General features: G+C 42.3%; 2 protein-coding genes across 8 annotated transcripts in view; one reads left to right on the forward strand and one right to left on the reverse strand.

The window, feature by feature from the left end:
- gpsm1b (G protein signaling modulator 1b) overlaps positions 1-18299 on the forward strand; it is a 229250-nt gene that overhangs the window by 186254 nt on the left and 24697 nt on the right. For all 7 annotated transcript variants that reach the window (XM_048613487.1, XM_048613486.1, XM_048613488.1 and 4 more), the window contains 2 exons: positions 11278-11348; positions 12976-13164. In XM_048613487.1, coding sequence (XP_048469444.1) covers positions 11278-11348; positions 12976-13164 — 260 coding nt within the window. The remainder of the gene's footprint in view (positions 1-11277; positions 11349-12975; positions 13165-18299) is intronic.
- The window catches only part of LOC125486363, a 75774-nt gene that overhangs the window by 43505 nt on the left and 13970 nt on the right, over positions 1-18299 (reverse strand). The window lies entirely within an intron of this gene.

The raw sequence follows: 18299 nt of genomic DNA on the forward strand, positions 1-18299 counted from the left end.
TCGACATTCACCTGAGAGAGGAGTTGAGGCGAACAAAATGGATTCTGCAGAAACTCAGGAGAGAAGCCTTCGAAGAAATCATAACAGACTCAAAACATTAACTCTGTTTCTTTCTTCACAGATGCTGTTGGACCTGCTGAGCTTCTCCAGAAATCTGTGTGTATCAGATTTCTAGTATTTGCAGTATTTAAGAAGATGACCTTAGTTTTATTGCCCTCCTGAAAAATGGCACCTCCAGAGGTACAGCTCCCCTCAGCATAGAAATGTTAGCCCACACAGAGCTGAAGTTTTAGGAGTGACCCTTGAGTCTTGAACACAAAGGAGAGTTGCTAGCGCTGAACTGTGTATACACAGCTACGGTTTTTTGGGAAACAATTAAAGTTGAACCTGCACCATCTTCAAACTATTTCCAATCAATGTTCTATATAACAGTGAATCTGTGCAGCAGCGATGTTGCTGTTTTACCTTGTGGCTAAGTTCCTTAAAAGCGTGTAATGGAACTCTTGGTTTCATTCAAACTTGGAGGTTATTTCGAAAAAGTTATAACGATTGGAAAACTTTCACTTACTGTGCAGAAATTAGTTGCTTAAAATAACAGATGTTTGATAGAAACAATTTCCTCCGGTAAGAAATCAGAGTAGCAGATCCTTAGGTTTGCCAACCCTTGAGGACTGGCCTGGATTGTCCAGGAACTGGAGATCGATTTCTCGGACACAATGTGTACAGCCCTGAAGAAAAATCGTAGTGATTTTAAAAAAAAAAAAAATGATTTGTTGTCATTTTGAACATTTCTCTTTACTAGGCATAAAAATATTAAAAGTCAGGGGAAAGAAGGCTGTTTGATGATATTTAAGCATCACGCATTGGGTTGTCAGTTTGCCTTTCTGATTGGCTTAGGAAGGCAGTGTATCATAAGGATGGTTTGGCAGGGGTTGCAAGCATTGGAGCAGCCTTCAGAAATGCACAGTTGGTGACACTGTAGCAATATTAAAATTAGAGCCAGAATAGTTGGGAGTAAAGCCAACCAGCACTTCCTGTCACAAAGGTTAGTTGGAACTGTGGTAAATTACCATCCTTCTTTGCACCTCCTGGTGCAAAATTTAAATTTTCAAGACTGCAACCAATAAATTAATGTAAGATAAGGACACAAAGGGCATTGGAAAGGATGGTTGCTGTGAGTACAGGGCGGCACAGTGGTTAGCACTGCTGCCTCACAAGCACCAGGGACCCGGGTTCAATTCCACCCTTGGGCGATTGTCTGTGTGGAGTTTGCATGTTCTCCCAGTGTCTGCGTGGGTTTCCTCTGGGTGCTCCGGTTTCCTCCCATAGTCCAAAGATGTGCAGGCCAGGTGGATTGGCCATGCTAAATTGCCCCATAGTGTTCAGGGATGTGTAGATTAGGTGGGTCATAGGGGGATGGGTCTTGGTGGGATGCTCTGAGGATTGGTGTGGACTTGTTGGGCCGAAGGTCCTCTTTCCACACTGTAGGGATTCTATGATATAATTCTATGACATAGAATAACGACATACAGTCCCTACCTCTGCCCAAGAAGTTCTGGGTTCAATACCAACTCCTGGACATGATGGCCATAGTGGGTATGTCAGAATAAGGCCAAACATTTATTAACCTGCAAATTCATCCATGGCAAGCTGTAAGAGTGGGACACCCTCCTGGTCAGTCAAAAGTTGCAGAAGGCAAAGGAAAACCAGGAGAGTACTTTGCCAGGCACAGTCTTCTCCCTTCCCCCTTCCCCTACATACTCTGTGAGGGCCTGAGGGGACAGAAAGAGAGAGAAAGAGGTACAAAGGGAAATGGCATTGAAGGGACAAATTGGCAACGATTTGACAGAACAGACTTGAGAGGCCGAATGGTCTACTGTTGCTCCTATGAACATTGCACTCCCCTATTGACTGAGAAGCTCCCTCCCACCACTACCAATCCTCTGATACCTCACTTTACTGGAATTGAACCTTGTAGATTGGGTAAGCTCATCCCAGTTGGGGTATCAGCTGAGTAGTTACAATTACCAAGAAACAAGTAAGATAGAGAAAAGAATTTCACTCAGAGTTCCTCATCCTCGTGATTTTCAAGCAGAGTTACTGTGAAGTATGTGTATGTGAAGAGAGAGAGAGAGAGAGAGAGAGAGACGGGGTTGATTTCTATAAAATTGATTGCTGAATTGATGTCACGGCCCTTAGTTTGAATTGAGGCACTTCAACATCTATTGAAGCCGAGATGACCTTCCCTCCAAGAATATCCTTTTGCTTTGGAATTGTAGGGAAAAAGCCTTGTACTGTTGCAGCTTTTCATCAGGACAGAGGCAAGAATGCCAAATTCCAAAAGGAACAACATTATGCTGCATGAGTGCTGATTGGTCAGTAACTTGACTCTCGTCAAGGTGTTGCTATGGATAACGCATCAGGAAACTACTGTTCCTGTGCTTTTGTTTAAATTTAGGAAAGGCACAATGCCCAGGCATGCACCTGTTAGCTGCAGAGGACAGTCCCTGTATATGAATATACATAGCTTCCAACATGTATGTGTGAGTCACATTGCCATTCCAGCCGATAATCTTAAATTGCTTTTTCTGTACTGATGAGCAAGAGAAGAGGGACCAGCACCATGTTCCTGCTGTGCCCACCTTCACCTCTCAGCAGAACCTACATGGAGGCAAGAGGATGTGCAACAGGAGGCTGCTGAATGCACAAGGACACCAAGCAGGGTGTGCACTCAGGGATATAGATGGTGAAGGCGGTTTACCCAGGCTCGGGCCTGAAAGGGAGGGTGGTGGGCTGTGTGGTCTGCTCAGGAACACAACAAAGTCGAGGCACTTTGCAAGTATCCGCGGTTGTGTTCTGAGCACCTCAGCTGTTGAGGTTTAATTTCAAAGCAAAGGCACGTTCGTCAGAGTATTTCACACCCAACTCTTGGAACTCTGTTATCTGGCTGGAGAGGTTTTTATTTGTTTCCTCCAATACCTCATTGAGGACCAGCAATTGAGTTTGGAAAATTGGCAGTTAACAGGCACAGCCTGTCATGAAGAAGTTACGTCAGCAGCTGAAACAGGATATCACTTCAGTTCTGAATGCTGATTTAGAGTCAACTATGAAATTTGACATTTAGTACCAGCCAAACGCACAGCGAGAACGAGTAATCTGGAGTATATACTTCCCCTTCCTTCCCTTAATTGGCTTCTAATAAAATGCCAATGCAAATTGTGACTCTGGTGTTGGACAATGTACACCACAAGCAAATTTGTTTATCCGTTTCTTGCTACATTCCTTACCCGTATGTGGACCCAAGCCATCCCTAACTGAGCAGGCAATCTGCATGCAGGCTGTCGTCAACAGGACTCCGTTGAATTGGCTAACTATAAGAAAGATGCTTTTCTGTTTGATTTCCCTACCCTAGCATTGGAAATCTGGGCACCTTTGTAGATTCTGTCACCTGCTGTGACAGCGGGTGCGTGGGCACACCATTGCCTCCTAGTTCAAAATATTGTGTGTTAGAAAAATGCAGCTGGTCTGGCAGCAGCTATAGTGAGAAAACAGAGTTAACCATTTCATGTCCTGTGACTCTTCTTGTGTCAGATGTCCAGCATCTGCAGTTCTATGTGTTTGTTATTGTTCTCTCCTGAAGGTAACCTCCCTGGGATGGACTGGGCATATCACCATTCCTTCGTGGTCACTGAGTTCCGAGAGCTGCCTATCCAGCAGGGAACGCAACCCCATACAGACTGCAGCAGTTCAGAAAGAGCCAGTGCCACCTTCTGGAGGCCAGCTGGGAACGGGCAGTAAATTCTGGCCTTGCCGGTACTGCCCTCATCCCAAGAATAGAAAGCAAAACACCCAGGATCTAAAACTTGAGGCATGCATGGTTACTTTAGCAGATCCACATTGATAAGAGCATAAAACATTCTGAGGAAGGGTCACCAGACCTGAAACGTTGACTCTGATTTTTTCTTTTCTTCACAGATGCTGCCAGACCTGCTGAGCTTTTCCAGCAACTTCTGTTTTTGTTTATAAACCGTAGGAGCAGGAGTAGGCCATTCAGCCCATCAAGTCTGCTGCACCTTTTGCAAAGATTGTGGCTGATATGATCATCCTTGACTCCACTTTTCTGCCTTTTCCCTTCCTCATTAGGAACCTTCTTGATGGAATCAACAGGTTGTGCTCTCCGTCTTTGTATCCTCCTTCACCCCAATGAACCTCCCTGCTCCTGCAGTTCTGGCCTGTTGTGCATCACTGATTTTCTTTGATGGACTGTTCGTGGCCAGACCCTTCAGCTTCAAAAGCTTAAGTTCTAGAACCCTCCTTCAAACTCTCCACCTCTCTCACTGCACTTTTTAGACAGTCATCCTCCAATCATTGCACTTTGTATCAGAAGTGACATTTTATTGTAAATGGGATTAGAATAGTTAGGAGTTTGCTTTTGACCAGTGCTGACCTAATTAGCTAAAAGGCCTTTTTATGTGCTGTAGACCTCTATGGCTACGACTATGACCTACTTCTGGTCAAGCCTGCCATAACATATCCTTGCATGTCTCAGCGTTAAGATTATAAATGTTTCTGCAAAGCACACTGAGTGTTCTGCCATGTTAAAAATACTATATGAATGTAAGTTTTTTTTTCTGGAAGTTTATTTATTCATTCTTTTCAATCTTGACATTTAGCTCAGCTTTGTCTTGGCTGAGAGTAAGCAGGACCAGGGACCAGGTCAGTCTCATAACTACAGTATGATACTGCTTCCAAAAAAGAGCCATTCTACACAAACTGTTAGTAATTAGGGACCGTAGAAAGGTAAAGATGCTATTAATCTCAAGCAGCCTAACCAGAACTGGAACACTGAGCATCTTGAGATGTGATGGAAATTGTATTTGGTCGTGGTGAAGTGTGGTGAAAACATAAAAGCCAAACACTTTCTCCTGTAACAGAGTAGCCAAGACCAAAGCCCAGTATGTGGCAAAAGTTTGATGTGCAGCCACCTCTGAAGTAGGTCAGTTATGAAGTAATTCTTACAATTCCGCGTGCAGTGGCTGGTTGGTCCTGTACACGTCGCACAATATGCTGCTGAAAGTTGTTGTTGGCCAACTCATCGAAGGGGAAACTGATGCTGAAAAAGCTCTTTGTAATCAGTGCTGCTGTAGCTGGAGTCATAAACTGAGGTGAGCGGCTTCATCAGGTCTGGAACAGTTTGCTTCTGCCAGATTCATGCCACGTATTGGTTTTGTTGAAGAAGTCAGTGGGGGAAGGGAAGGACAAGCATGACCACTGCAGGCAACTGCAGAATTTTGTTTTTAAATGACAATGCTACTTGATACACAAACTGGCACGTACACAAAGCAGAAACCCTTGGCAAATCTGAAACTTCAGCCCCATTTCAATTTACATTTGTGTATGGAGCTCCTTCTTCAGAAAAACATGACCTGCACAATGTGGAAGAGACTTGGGTATGGGGTGGGAGAGTTCAGGGAGCGATATGTCACCCAAACTTCCTCCTGGTTGGAAACAAAAAAAATTGATAGGGAAAGAAAAAGTTTTGCAAGCTGTACAAAAAGCTGCTTTGTTCAGCAGAATCCATTAACCTGTGCAGATAGATAGGTTTCTTCAAATCGTTTTGGATCCGTTATAAAATTATTTTCTCTTCTGATGTCTTTTAGTTTAAAGGTGCATGTTAGCATCACTTTATGAATGCGTTTTGTTTCAACAATGATATATTGGTGACAGACACCCGGCTCCAGAAAGATTACTAGGTCAAAGCATGCTGCTTCAGTAACAGGCAAAGCAAATTAACTGGTTGGTTGTCCCTTAGTTGTTTGTGAGTAAATTGTCAGCCCCATTTTCTGCACCGCATATTGCAATACTTCAGAAGCACTTTGGTACATCTTGAGATTGGTTAAGGCACTATATAAATAAAAATCTATTTGTTTCTTATAGTCAATCACCACACAGATAGTCTTGCTGTTAAAAGGTTGTTACTTGATAGAGGATCGGTTCGGGCAAGTTCAGCAGTTACTAAGAAATGCAAATGGCATATCAGCTTTTATTTCAAAGGAACTGGAGTATATCAACAAGGAGGTCTTAACAAAATGATGCAACGCACTAGTTAGGCCTCATCTGGAGCACTTTGAACAGTTTTGGTCCCCTTATCCAAGGTATACTGACTTTGAAGGCAGTCCGGTGAAGATTCATTAGGTTGGTCCTGGGTGTGGAAGGATCTTTCTTATAAGGAGAGGTTCAGGAGATTGTGACTCTACTCAGTGGAGTTGAGAAGAATCCAAGGCAACCTTATTGATACATAGACGATTCTTACCGGACTTAACACTCGATAGATGCAGAGAGGGTGTCTTCCCCTTGTGGGTAAGTCTAGGATCAGAGGGCATCATCTCAGAATAAGGGGTCACATGTTTAAGACAGAGATGAGGAATTTGTTCTGAGGGTTGTGAATCTGTAGAATTCTTTACCACACAGGGCTGTGGATGCTGTGTCATTAAGTATATTCAAGACCAAGATAGATTTTTAATCAGTATGGGGAAAAGACTGGAAAATGGAGTTCGGGATTATCAGATCAACCACGATCTCATTGAATACTAGTGCAGACTTAATGGGCCAAATGGCCTACTTCAGCTCCAAAATCTTATACTCTTATGGACAATGTTGATATTAATGTCTGAATGGTTCTGCTTCTTTGTGAGCTGGCCTAATGGAGGAGATAACCAGCTTCTCATAAAATTTCCTGGTGTAATTTCAAGCTAGCTGTTTACGGTCACCCTATGAATTTCCAATTAGGATCTTTTATCTCCAGTAGAGTTATATTATGCAGACTGCTTCCAGAGTTGTTCACAAAATGAACTGCTGATCCAAACTGTTTGACTGTGTCGCCAGTGAAGGGGAATAAGACGAAGCAGACCAAGATGACGAGAAGGGATCACAGAATTCCTACACTGTGGAAGCAGGCCATTTGGCCTGTCAAGTCCACACTGACTGTCTGAAGAGCATCCCACATAGACCCACCTGATTGCTCTAACCCTGCATTTCCCATGGCTAATCTACCTAGCCTATACAACCTTGGACACTGTGAGCAATTTGGCATGGGCAATCCACCTAACCTGTACATCTTTGGGCTGTGGGAGGAAACTGGAGCACCTGGAGGAAACCCATGCAGACACGGGGAGAATGTGCAAATTCCGCACAGACAGTTGCCTGAGGCAGGAATCAAACCCAGGTCCCTGGCGCTGTGATGCAGCAGTGTTAACCACTAAGCCACCATACCGCTCTGGAAGCTAATTTTCAGTTTCTGCTCCTGAATATCCCTTTACAACTTTTCTGCTGAACTCTCTTTACCATCCCAGAAAAATCCCCTTTCATGCTCCTCAATTGTCTGGCCACTTAATCACTAGCATTTATAGATATTTTCAATCAACAGGTTCAGATGTATTATGACACAGCTGTGGAATAGGTAAGGTTTGAACCCAGGCCTTTCAGCTCAGAGACACGGATGCTAGCAATGTGCTACAGGAGCCCATCAGTTGCATTTATATAGTGTCTTTCACCACCTCCAGATGCCCAAAGGCACTTTACAGCCAGTTCTGTAGTGTTGCATGAGTTACTATTCAATCCCCTGCTGAGAAAGAGCAAACAGTTGAGGGTGGTGTTGGGTTCTCAGCAGCATGCTCATTGAAGCCATTTTCAGGATATTTGATCCAAGTGAATCAATTTAGCTTGGACAGAGTTGCCAGCTACTGTTTTGGATATGTTTATCGGATCAGTTAAACTGTGCAATGGTACAGAGGTCCTTTGCCAATTGCAGTCAGGAGCAGAGCAGTCAACATTTGTTGGCAAAATCCTCCCCTTTTATTTAAATGTCTGACTTTCTGAGCTATAAAAGCCAAGATGGTCTGATTCCCAGAGAGTAGGAGGAATTTTCTCAGAGCTGTCATCACTCCACTGAAGCAGATGGATCAGAGTCCTGACCATGCCACTGTTGTTGAACTAGGAGCTCTTGGAAGCATTTCTTCCACGAGGTGGAATTTGGGACAATTTTGATGTTTTTCTGGTGGAGCAAGTCAGTCATTTTAAGAATTTACCAACAAACATTGACCCCTCTTTAGAAAATGCAGTGGCCAGTTTGTGGACAGCAAACAATAATGAGATGACCAGATCTATGGTTATAAAAAGGTTAGTTGAGGGACAGATATTAGCCTGGACACTGAGGAGAAACCATTTCTGAAGAAGGGTCTCGACCCAAAACGTCAGCTTTCCTGCTCCTCTGATGCTGCCTGGCCTGCTGTGTTCATCCAGCTCTACACCTTGTTATCTCAGATTCTCCAGCGTCGGCAGTTCCTACTATCTCTTTAACTGAGGAGAAACCCCCTGCTTTACTTCCAAATAATGCAGAAGGAGCTTTTCAGACCACATTTGAGGGCAGATGAGGCCTTACTGTAATGCCCAATCAGAAAGATGGCACCTTCAGCTGTGCAGCACTATCCTGAACATCAGCCTAGATTATGTACCCAAGTCACTGTTTGACGTTTGAGCCAATATCCTAGAATTGAAGACAAGAATGGTACCTGCTGAGTCACAGTTTGTATTGCTTCCCTCCCTCCCTCTCTAAGATCACCAGAAATTAACCTTAGTTCTAGTAGTTAGTTTCCATAATTTGACAGGCAATGGCATTTAGATGATTTATAATGCTTTAACAATATATTATGACAACACACTTGGAATGTGGCATATGTGGTTAAGTGGTGCAGTAAAAGCTTTCCTCTTACTGTGGGAGTTGAACCATTTTGATCTTTACGGCTGAGCAAGTCGGACATTCAAAAAGTAGTGAATTTGTCAAAAAATTGTTGACTGCTGTACTCCAGACTGCTACTGGCAAAGAACCTTTGTGCCACTGCACAGTTCAATTTAAAGTGACAATTGAATCCAAAAACAATGCAGGTTGGTAATTCTGTCCAAGCTAAATTTGTTCACTGAAGCATATATTCAATGAGCGGCTTTGCTGAACTTGCTACTGAGAGCTCAACCCCATCTTCGAGTGTTATCCCTTTACTAGCACGGGGATTGAATCCAAATCAGCCACCATTTCACTCAACAGTCAGAATCTGTTACCAGCCTTGGCCATGTCTTGTGCTAGCCCAAATCTTGCAGAAAATTGGATCCCATTTAAGAGTTGCCTCATAACTATGTCTATTGATCGCAATTTGTACTGAATTAAGTAGAACTGTCTGCCATTGTTTTCAGCCATGACACAATTGGTAGAACTCTTACCTCTGAGTCAGAATGCTATAGGTTCAAGTCTGACTCCAACGACAATAGCACAAAAAGGTAGCTGACACTCCAGTGCAGTACAGTGGGTGTACTACACTGTTGAAAGTGCCATTTTTTTTTTAAAAAAACCAAGCCCTGACTGCCTCTTCGGGCAGACATTAAAGATCTCTTGCAACTATTTTGAACAAGAGCGCAGAGGTGCTGACCTATATGTAGACCTTAACTAACAAATTGTTTTGTCATTATCACAAAGCTATTTGAGGTCCTTGCTTTTCACAAAATTGGTGGTCACGTTCTTGCATTGTAGGTGATTGTACCGCAAAAGAAGTCAGTACAGTGTTTTGAGGAAGTCTGAAATCATGAATAGCACTGTAGAAATGTAAGGTTTAATTTCTTGCTGCCATTGTCACCTGAGTAATGCTGCAACCAAAATAGCATCATTTCTGTTTTCTTTGATTCATGCATGGGATGTTGGTGTTACGGGCCAGGCCAACTTTTATTACCCTTCCCTAATTGCCTGTAGCACATAAGCCCACCCATGAGAAAACTGTCCGTTATTTCTATCGAAGATTCAAAATTGGATTCTCTCACACAAGTGAGGAGATGCATTAAATGAAAAACAGGAAGGCTGGCATGCATGGATATTGCTAAATGATACTTGGAAGTGGAACTGTGCTCACTGCAGATGGATGGTGTGCTGCGATCCGGCGTCTTGGACAGTTTGGATATTGCAGAAAACGTTGAAACGTTTCTAGAATTGGGGGGAATTCAGTGAGTTGCGAGCCATGTTAGGCAAGAATCACCCCATTAATTAACCTAAATATGATGGATGCAGATGATGAAAACAAGTATAGATCTTGATTTTCTACACGTTAAGCAGTAATGTTAATTTTATATTTTTTAATCAACTGTTCAGGGATATTATTACACATCTCTGGAGCAGATGGCACATGTATGCAGGCTTCCTGGCTCAGAGATAGAGGGACCACTGTTGTGCCACAAGCCCCAGCCCTCATTTTACTTCTGTTGTTAATGTCTAGAAATGCTCTTACATGTGGTATCACCTGTTATATTTCATCTATTAACCACAACCGTTAAATCACCCGTGTTTCCAATTGTTCAAATTACCCATTGATGGCCAGAGCCACCTTTTTAGATATTTTCTAATCAACCTGTTCAGAAATGTTATGACACACCTGGGAAATAGTTGGGACTTGTACTTGGGCCTCCTAGCTCAAAGGTAGGGATATTGCCACTGCGCTACAAGATCCAAGTACTTGTCTTATCAAGCTTTTATTTTGTTTTGCCAGCTGCCGGGCAGCTTCCTTGATTCATTTAAATTCACTGCTTCCTGTTATGATAGTGCTGATAAAGCCTGAGTACCTTGGGTACAAGGCTGTCACAACTCTCCTTCCTGTGCTAGCGTAGGGGCTTTCTAGTTGTTTGTGGTAAATGTTGAACCATAAGTAAGTCTCAACAGAAGAGGTACTTAAAATTGGGTGAAAGGATAATGTTTATTACACCTTGGTGACTACATTATAGGTTACATTTGTGTTGATGGTAACCAACATTCCCTATCAATTTTTTTTAGCCTCTGTGGACCTCAGAGGTAGCAGATTCTAGAAACAGAAGCCATTTTTTGTCACGGTATTGAATTCTCTTTCGGAAGTGGGGAGATGGGTTGAATGTAGAATAGGAAGCTTGGTGTGTGTGCATGTAATGAAATGATACTTGGAGGAGGAACTCGAGGTGTGCAGAGGTTCCCAGCAACTTAGAGGGAGAGTTGATGGTAACATGAGCAGAAGACATCATGGTCTCCACCCACCACTGCCCAAACAATCCCCTGTGCTCCACCTACTGGCTATGTTATGTATCAGGCTGGATAGAGCTTCAGTTTACTGAAGATTAACCCTTTCATATCCATTATCTGACACAGTACTTTCCTTGATAGAATGTTGCTTTGAACAAATCTAATGTTTTCTTTTTGTTTCTGTCCTGCTTTAGGTGCACGCCCAAGAATAGTGTCTCAATACAGCACGGAGAACATGAATGTGGCCAAGTTTTCTCCTGAGAAGGTAAGGCTACTCAAAGCAGTGGGGAATCAAAAAGAGTAAACACACACTCTAGGAATTTTTTTTTACAGGTGGGGTCGTGAGAAGGTCAGAGGTTGAGGGTGACCTTATAGACATTTATAAAGTCATGGAGGGCATAGATAGGGTGAATAGCCAAGGTCTTTGCCCCAAGGTAGGGTTGTCCAAAACTAGAAGGCATAAATTAAAGATGAGAGTGGAAAGATATAAAAGGAACCTGAGGGGCAACTTTTTCATGCAGAGTGGTGCGTGTATGGAAGGAGCTGCCAGAGGAAGTGGTGGAGGTTGGATGAGTACATGAATAGGAAGGGTTTAGAGGGATAAGGGCAAAATGCTAGCAAATGGGACTAGATTAATTTAGGATATCTGGTCGGCATGGACGAGTTGGACCGAAGGGTCTGTTTCCATGCTGTACAACTCCATAAAAGAGGGGACGTCAAGTAGGAAAAGAGAGAATGATCCAGATGCAGAATGTAGTAAGTGCTGAAGTTTTATGAATTTGGGAGTTGTTTTCATTCCATCAATAACAGAAAGATCTACTCAAAAATGACTCTGACTCTAAAAACTGGAACCCAAAAAGTGAAGTTAAGATGAGGCATAGTCTAATGCAAATATATGTGATAGGTCGAGGTAGGAAAAAAGCTAGCAATAATTAAAACCTGGTGTGGTTGGATTCTTCTGAAATGAGAACAGTTTTGCAGATGTGATAGAATACTTATGATAGCCACTGAACTTGTAATGAGGCCAGGACTATCTAGAGATCTATTCAAATCCCACCACAGCAGATGGGAATTTGAATTCAGTTTACTAAATAAAACTGGATTAAAAACTAGTATTAATCATGATGGCCATAAACTAGAATGTGTAGAAAGAGGTACATTACCCATGATTGTTGCAAAAACCCATCTGGCTCAATAAAGTTATTCAGGTCAGAAAATCTGCCATTCCCAACTTGTCTGGCCTCATGAGACTCCAGATCCACATGTGATTGACTCTGAGCTGACCTCTGAAATGGCATAAGCAGCTAACTTGGTTGTATTTAACCAGGGTGATTCATTCTCACCTTCTCCAGGCCTTTTCGCATCCTGTCACTTTCAGGAAAAAAAAAACTCTCTTCAATCAGGCTAGACTATTTTGATGGATGCCCAGAGTTGCCAGGGCAGATGTCTACACAAGAAATATCGCCTCATTTTGGTTTTTGCAGAGCTTTTAAGACCACAGAGTTCTGTGGCTGCAAAGTTACGTCTGGAGGAAATTACTTAGAGCTGAATTGGTGTCCGTTTTCAGATTAGGTGATACTTTTAAAGTTCTGTACAAGTATCAAAGAAAATTTGTGTGAACAGGCATTCATTTTCATATAAAAAAGGTTTTAATTGCAACAACTCTGAATTTTGGTAGATGTGCAGTTAATTGGAAGTTACATGACACCATATGGTGGACTAGCAAGGTGGTGGTAATCCAGGCAGTTGCAGGAGCTGGTGTTCTTTGATGGTTCAGCTTTTGCACTTTGAAGCAATTAATTCCTTGATTTTTATACAATGTTGATGCCAAGACACTTGTTTTTGGAGGTCTATTGTGTAATATTCCATTGATCTAATTTACAATTTCCAAGGACCAAAATGGAGACGTAGTTAGTGAACATCATTCCACTGACATCAAGAATGCAACAAAAATGCCCTGGGCCGGACACCAAAGGACCAAAAGGTATCAGGAGAGCCAAGCAAGCTCTGAAGGCAAGCAAGGCAGCAATGCGTCTTCACCGTTGGACACCAGTGATGTTCAAGTTCAAGTGGCTCCAATGGTAGGCAATCAGAACTTTGCATTTATTGCTTTGAGAGAGATCCAAGTTATAAACCTGAGTTGACTATGCCAAATAAGTGCCAGGGAATGAGCATTTCTAACAAGTGAGACTATAACCATGTCCTCTTGACATTCTATTGCTTCACCATCACTGAATATCCCACAGTCAAAACGCTGGTTGTTAGTGTCGAGCAGAAACTTAATTGGACTAGCCATATAAATACTATTGGTTCAAGAGTAGGTCAGAGGCTGGAATTTCTGCAGCCAGTAACTCACCTCCATAAGCCTGGTCACCATCTAATTGGTACAAGTCAGGAATGTAAAAGAATATTCATCATTTACCTGGATGAGTGAGGTACATCACCATCCAGGGTAAAGCTGTTCCATCCACCAGCTTGCCTGCACCTTGGCTTCATCTACAAAATGCAACTCATCAAAGATTCAGGGATAGCATTTTCAAACCCACAACCTCTACTGCCTGAGAGAACAAGGGTGCATGAGAACAGACCACCTGCAAGTTCCCCTCCAACCTACTTTCCATCCTAACTTCGAAATAGGAGCTTGCCATTTCTTCTTGATGGTTGGGTCAAAGTCCAGGAATTCCTTCTGGTATTGTTGATCTGTCTTCCTCACATGGACTGTAATAGTTCAAGAAGATGGCGCAACACCACCTTCTCAAAGGCAGTAGGTGATGACCAGTAACTTAAAAGTAATGGTATGCTGGTTAATCCACACTTATCACTCATCCTCAATTGTCCTGAGCATGTAATGGTAAACACTGTCTTAGTGCTCATCTTCACAATAAAATGTCTTGCTGGAGAGCACTGAGTAAACTCAAGTGTTTTCTGCATTGTACTTGGGATGTGTGGGTCTTGTTCTCATTGCTTCTTGCCCAGATGGTGACCCCTCTCCTTGAATCGCTGAGTCATGGTGATAATGATGATGGTGCATCCACGGTGGTGCTCAGCATGTTACGCCAGGATTCTGACTCTGCAACAATGAGGATTGGGGTACAGAAGGTGATACATGTCCCTTTTGGAATGATGTTCATTGGAAGGGGAGCTTGGAACTGATGATGCGTCTATGAGTTTTTCAACTCTGATCTTTCTGAATGATAGACATTGCAGATGAACGAGTTACTGTCAAAGCAAGTTTGGTGAAATTCATTCTATTGAGCAGACTGACGCAAGTCATGGATATTCAGTGCAGTGGTGAAGCTTTTCTTGAGTGTAGTAGCTTCATACATCCAGGCTGTCCCTCCATCACACACCTTGTGAACTTGGTGTTAAGGCTTTGAGTGGCCAGGAGAAGATCCGTTGGTCATAGTATTTATGGGTTTGGAGTCCTTGTAGAGGGCGTGGTAAAGGGCTACATCTTGCTTTGTGCTGTTTCGCATTTGAGCTTTTACGGCAATCTGGCTACTTTGTACCTCAAGTAATCAGATTTACTGAATCAATTTTCAGATTTGCCCTGAAGACATTGGAGTTCACAACCTTTGCGCTGGTAATCCAGTGCCATAATTAGCATGTTGGTTGTGCAGGGGATGGGTATTCAGTGAGGGAGGAAGGGAAGGGATCTTGTGAGATGTGAATTTTGGTCAACAACTCAAATCTAGAGGAAGTGAACCAGTGAAGAGATTAATTACAAAGTCAGGAAGGTCAGTTTACCCTCTTTTAGATTACATTTTTTGGCCAAGATTGTATTTTGTCCCTCTTGCTGATGGCTAACTCTTTGTCCATAGCTTCCTAGTTTAGTTCCATTGGCATTTTTGAAGGCAAGAATTACATTTTCTTTTCAGTGGTTCTCTGGCAACATTCCTATTGGAATTGATTCTTTTAATATATCCTTGTTCAAAATAACACCTGCAGAGGGCAGTTTTCAGTTTTGTCCATCCTCTGAAAGGAGTACACTGAAGAAAAGGAGAAAGATATTGAGTCTTCATCTCGGATATACTTTGTTAGGATATCTTCTCGAGAGATATTAGTGATGTCCTACTTAAGAATTAATAATCTGAATTGCAGAAGTTTTATTTATATATTAATGCCATTTTGCCATTTAGTAGGAAATGTTATTGAGCAGTATCATTACTGAAGGTGGTGGGTCGGCATATTGGTAACGTTATTGAATGAATAATCCAGAGGGCCAAAATTGATGCTCTGAGGAGTAAAAACAAGGTGCTGGAGGAACTCAACAGGTCTGGCTGCATGTGTGGAAAGAGAATTATTTAATATTTTGGATCCAATGTGACTCTTCCTACAGAACAGTTCCTTAGTACATCAGTTCCAAAGAAGAGTCATGTTAGACTCACTGTGAACAAGAGTCATATTGAACTCAACTTGATTCCTCTGTCCGCAAGTGCTGTCAGATAAGTTGAGTTTCTTCAAGATTTGGCTATAATTTCAGATCCCCTGTATCCACAGTATTTTACTTTTGGTTTGATGCTCTGGGTACATGAGTTCAGATCCCATCACAGCTGATTTTGGAATTTAAATTTAAATGAATCTAGAATTTAAAGCTCATCTCAGTGATAGTTACCATGACAATGATCATCGATTGATGTAAAAGCCCATCTGATGTTTGCTTTAGCTGCTCTGGCTTACATGTGATCCCAGTTACAAAACAATGTAGTCAAATCTTTACTGCCCTTGAAAATGGCTGAAAACACCACACAGTTCAAGGGCAGTTGGTTCAGGCAACATCCCATGAAAGAATGAAAAGTAAGAAAAGACATGCTCATTCACAATCAAGGAATTGAGAAAAACCAAAGAACTGTGGATGCTGGAAATTCGAAACAAAATCAGAAATTGCTGGAAAAACTCAATGAAGAAGGATTACTGCACCCAAAGTTTTAATTCTGCTTCCTCTCCACAGATGCTGCCAGACCTGCTGAGTTTTTCCAGCAATCTCTGATGTTGTTTCAAGAAATTTAGAACTGTGCCATGATCACTATTGGCGTTGTATGCAGTTATAGTTGTGATTTTGAGCACTTGAGAAGGATGAGAGGAGATCTCATTGAGGTATATGTGATGCTAAAAGAGATTGACAAAGTAGCCGTAGAGCAGGTGTTTCCCCTTGTGGGGCAATCTGGAATGAAAGTTCATAGTTTTAGATGAAAGGGTGGCAGGTTTAAAACAGATGAGGAGGAATTATTTCTCCCAAAGGGTCATGAATCTGTGGAATTTAATACTCCAGAGTGTGGGGGCACTGCATAAATGTAATGATGAGATCGATCAATTTTTACTTAGTAATGGATCGATAACACAAAATAGTTGGAGGGAGATGTAGTGTTGAGGAAGCGGAAAGGTTGGAGAAGGACTTTGAAAGACTAAGAGACTGAGCAAAGAAGTGGCAGTTGGAATACAATTTGTGAAAGTATGAGGTTATGCGTTTTGGTAGGAAGAATAGAGTTGTAGATTATTTTCTAAATAGGAAAAGGCTTTGGAAATCTGAAGCACAAAGGGATTTAGGCATCCTAGTTCAGGATTCTGTTATGGTTAACATGCAGGTTCAGTTGACAGTTAGGAAGGCAAATGCAATGTCAGCATTCATTTTGAGAAGGCTGGTGTACAAAAGCAGAGATGTGCTGCTGAGGCTGTATAAGGCACTGGTCAGATTGCATTTGGAACATTGTGAGCAGTTTTGGGCCTCATATCTGAGGAAAGATGTGTTGACATTTGAGGGGGTTCCAGTGATGGCTTATGAGAATGATCCCTGAAAAAGAAGGGCTTGTCATATAAGGAGCAATTGAGGTCTCGGGGTCTATACTTGGATTTTAGAAGAATGAGGGGGCATCTCATTGAAGCTTACAAATCCCGTTGAAAGAATACTCAGAGTCTTGGATAGAGTGGATGTGGAGAAACTGTTTCCATGAATAGGAGAAAGTAGGACCGGAGGGGACAGCCTCAGAGTGAAGGTACAACCCTTTAGGATTAAGATGAGGAGGAATTTCTTCAGTCAGAGGATGGTAAATCTGTGGAACTTAATGACACACAAGGTTACGGAGGCCAAGTCATTGTATGTCTTTAAGACAGAAATAGATTCTTTATTAGTAAGGGTATCAAAGGTTATAGCGAGAAGACAGGAGAATGGGATTGAACAACATATCAACCATGATGGAATGGTGGAGCAGAATCAGTGGGCCGAGTGCTCTAGTTCTGCTCCTACATCTTATGGTCTTGTGGAAGAGTCATGGGGCGGCAGCAGGAAGATGGAGTTGAGGCTGAGATCAGCCAAGATCATATTAAATGGTGGAGCAGGCTCAAGTGGTTAAAATTTTTTTTTTATAGAATCCCTACAGTGTGGAAACAGGCCTTTCGGCCCAACAAGTCCACACCTCAGAGCATCCCACCCAGACCCATCCCCCTATAACCCACCTAATCTACACATCCCTGAACACCACTACAAGCAATTTAGCATGTCCAGTCCACCTAACCTGCACATCTTTGGACTGTGGGAGGAAACCAGAGCACCCGGAAGAAACCCACGCAGACATGGGGAGAACGTGCAAACTCCTGCTCCTAATGCTTTTTGTTCTTTAACTAGTCAAAACCATTCTTGTCATGTTGCATCTTCTGTGGAGGAGGCGTAAAGGGTGCAGAAATGAAGAAGTCAGCTGAAGAAACATAAAGAACAAGTTAAAACAAAAAGATCTTTAGCTATCCTGTCTGACAAATTACAGGAAAGCTAATGCAACTTTTCACATTCTGACATTTACAGATAGAAAGGAGAATAATTATATGTATGTTTTAAAAGTTCAGTTCCAAAAATGTAAAGTGTATCATCTATGATCCCCTGAAAGGTGAGCGTGTAATCCATATGTAGAGAAAAGCAAGGGGGAGTTGGCCTTTTGTGTAAAGCCAAGAGTTGCCTTGGCCAAGCTTGAGATAGAGGGTCAGGTGTCTATCATCTCAGAAGAGTTTGTGCCCTGCATGTAGGGAATTATGACAAAAGTCACTTTCAGATCTTCACAATGTTGGTTTCATAGTTTGCATGGAAACATTTTCATGGTGGTTTGCTCACCATTTTACTATCAAACAGCAGCCAACATGAGAAAATACATTCTTTGATCAAATGAGAATAGATGGAAAATGAAGCAACTTGAAAGCAATGCTTAGAGCATGAACCCAGGCACCAGTC

Source organism: Rhincodon typus, chromosome 28 (genome assembly GCF_021869965.1).
Source record: "Rhincodon typus isolate 14 chromosome 28, sRhiTyp1.1, whole genome shotgun sequence".
NCBI lineage: Eukaryota > Metazoa > Chordata > Chondrichthyes > Orectolobiformes > Rhincodontidae > Rhincodon > Rhincodon typus.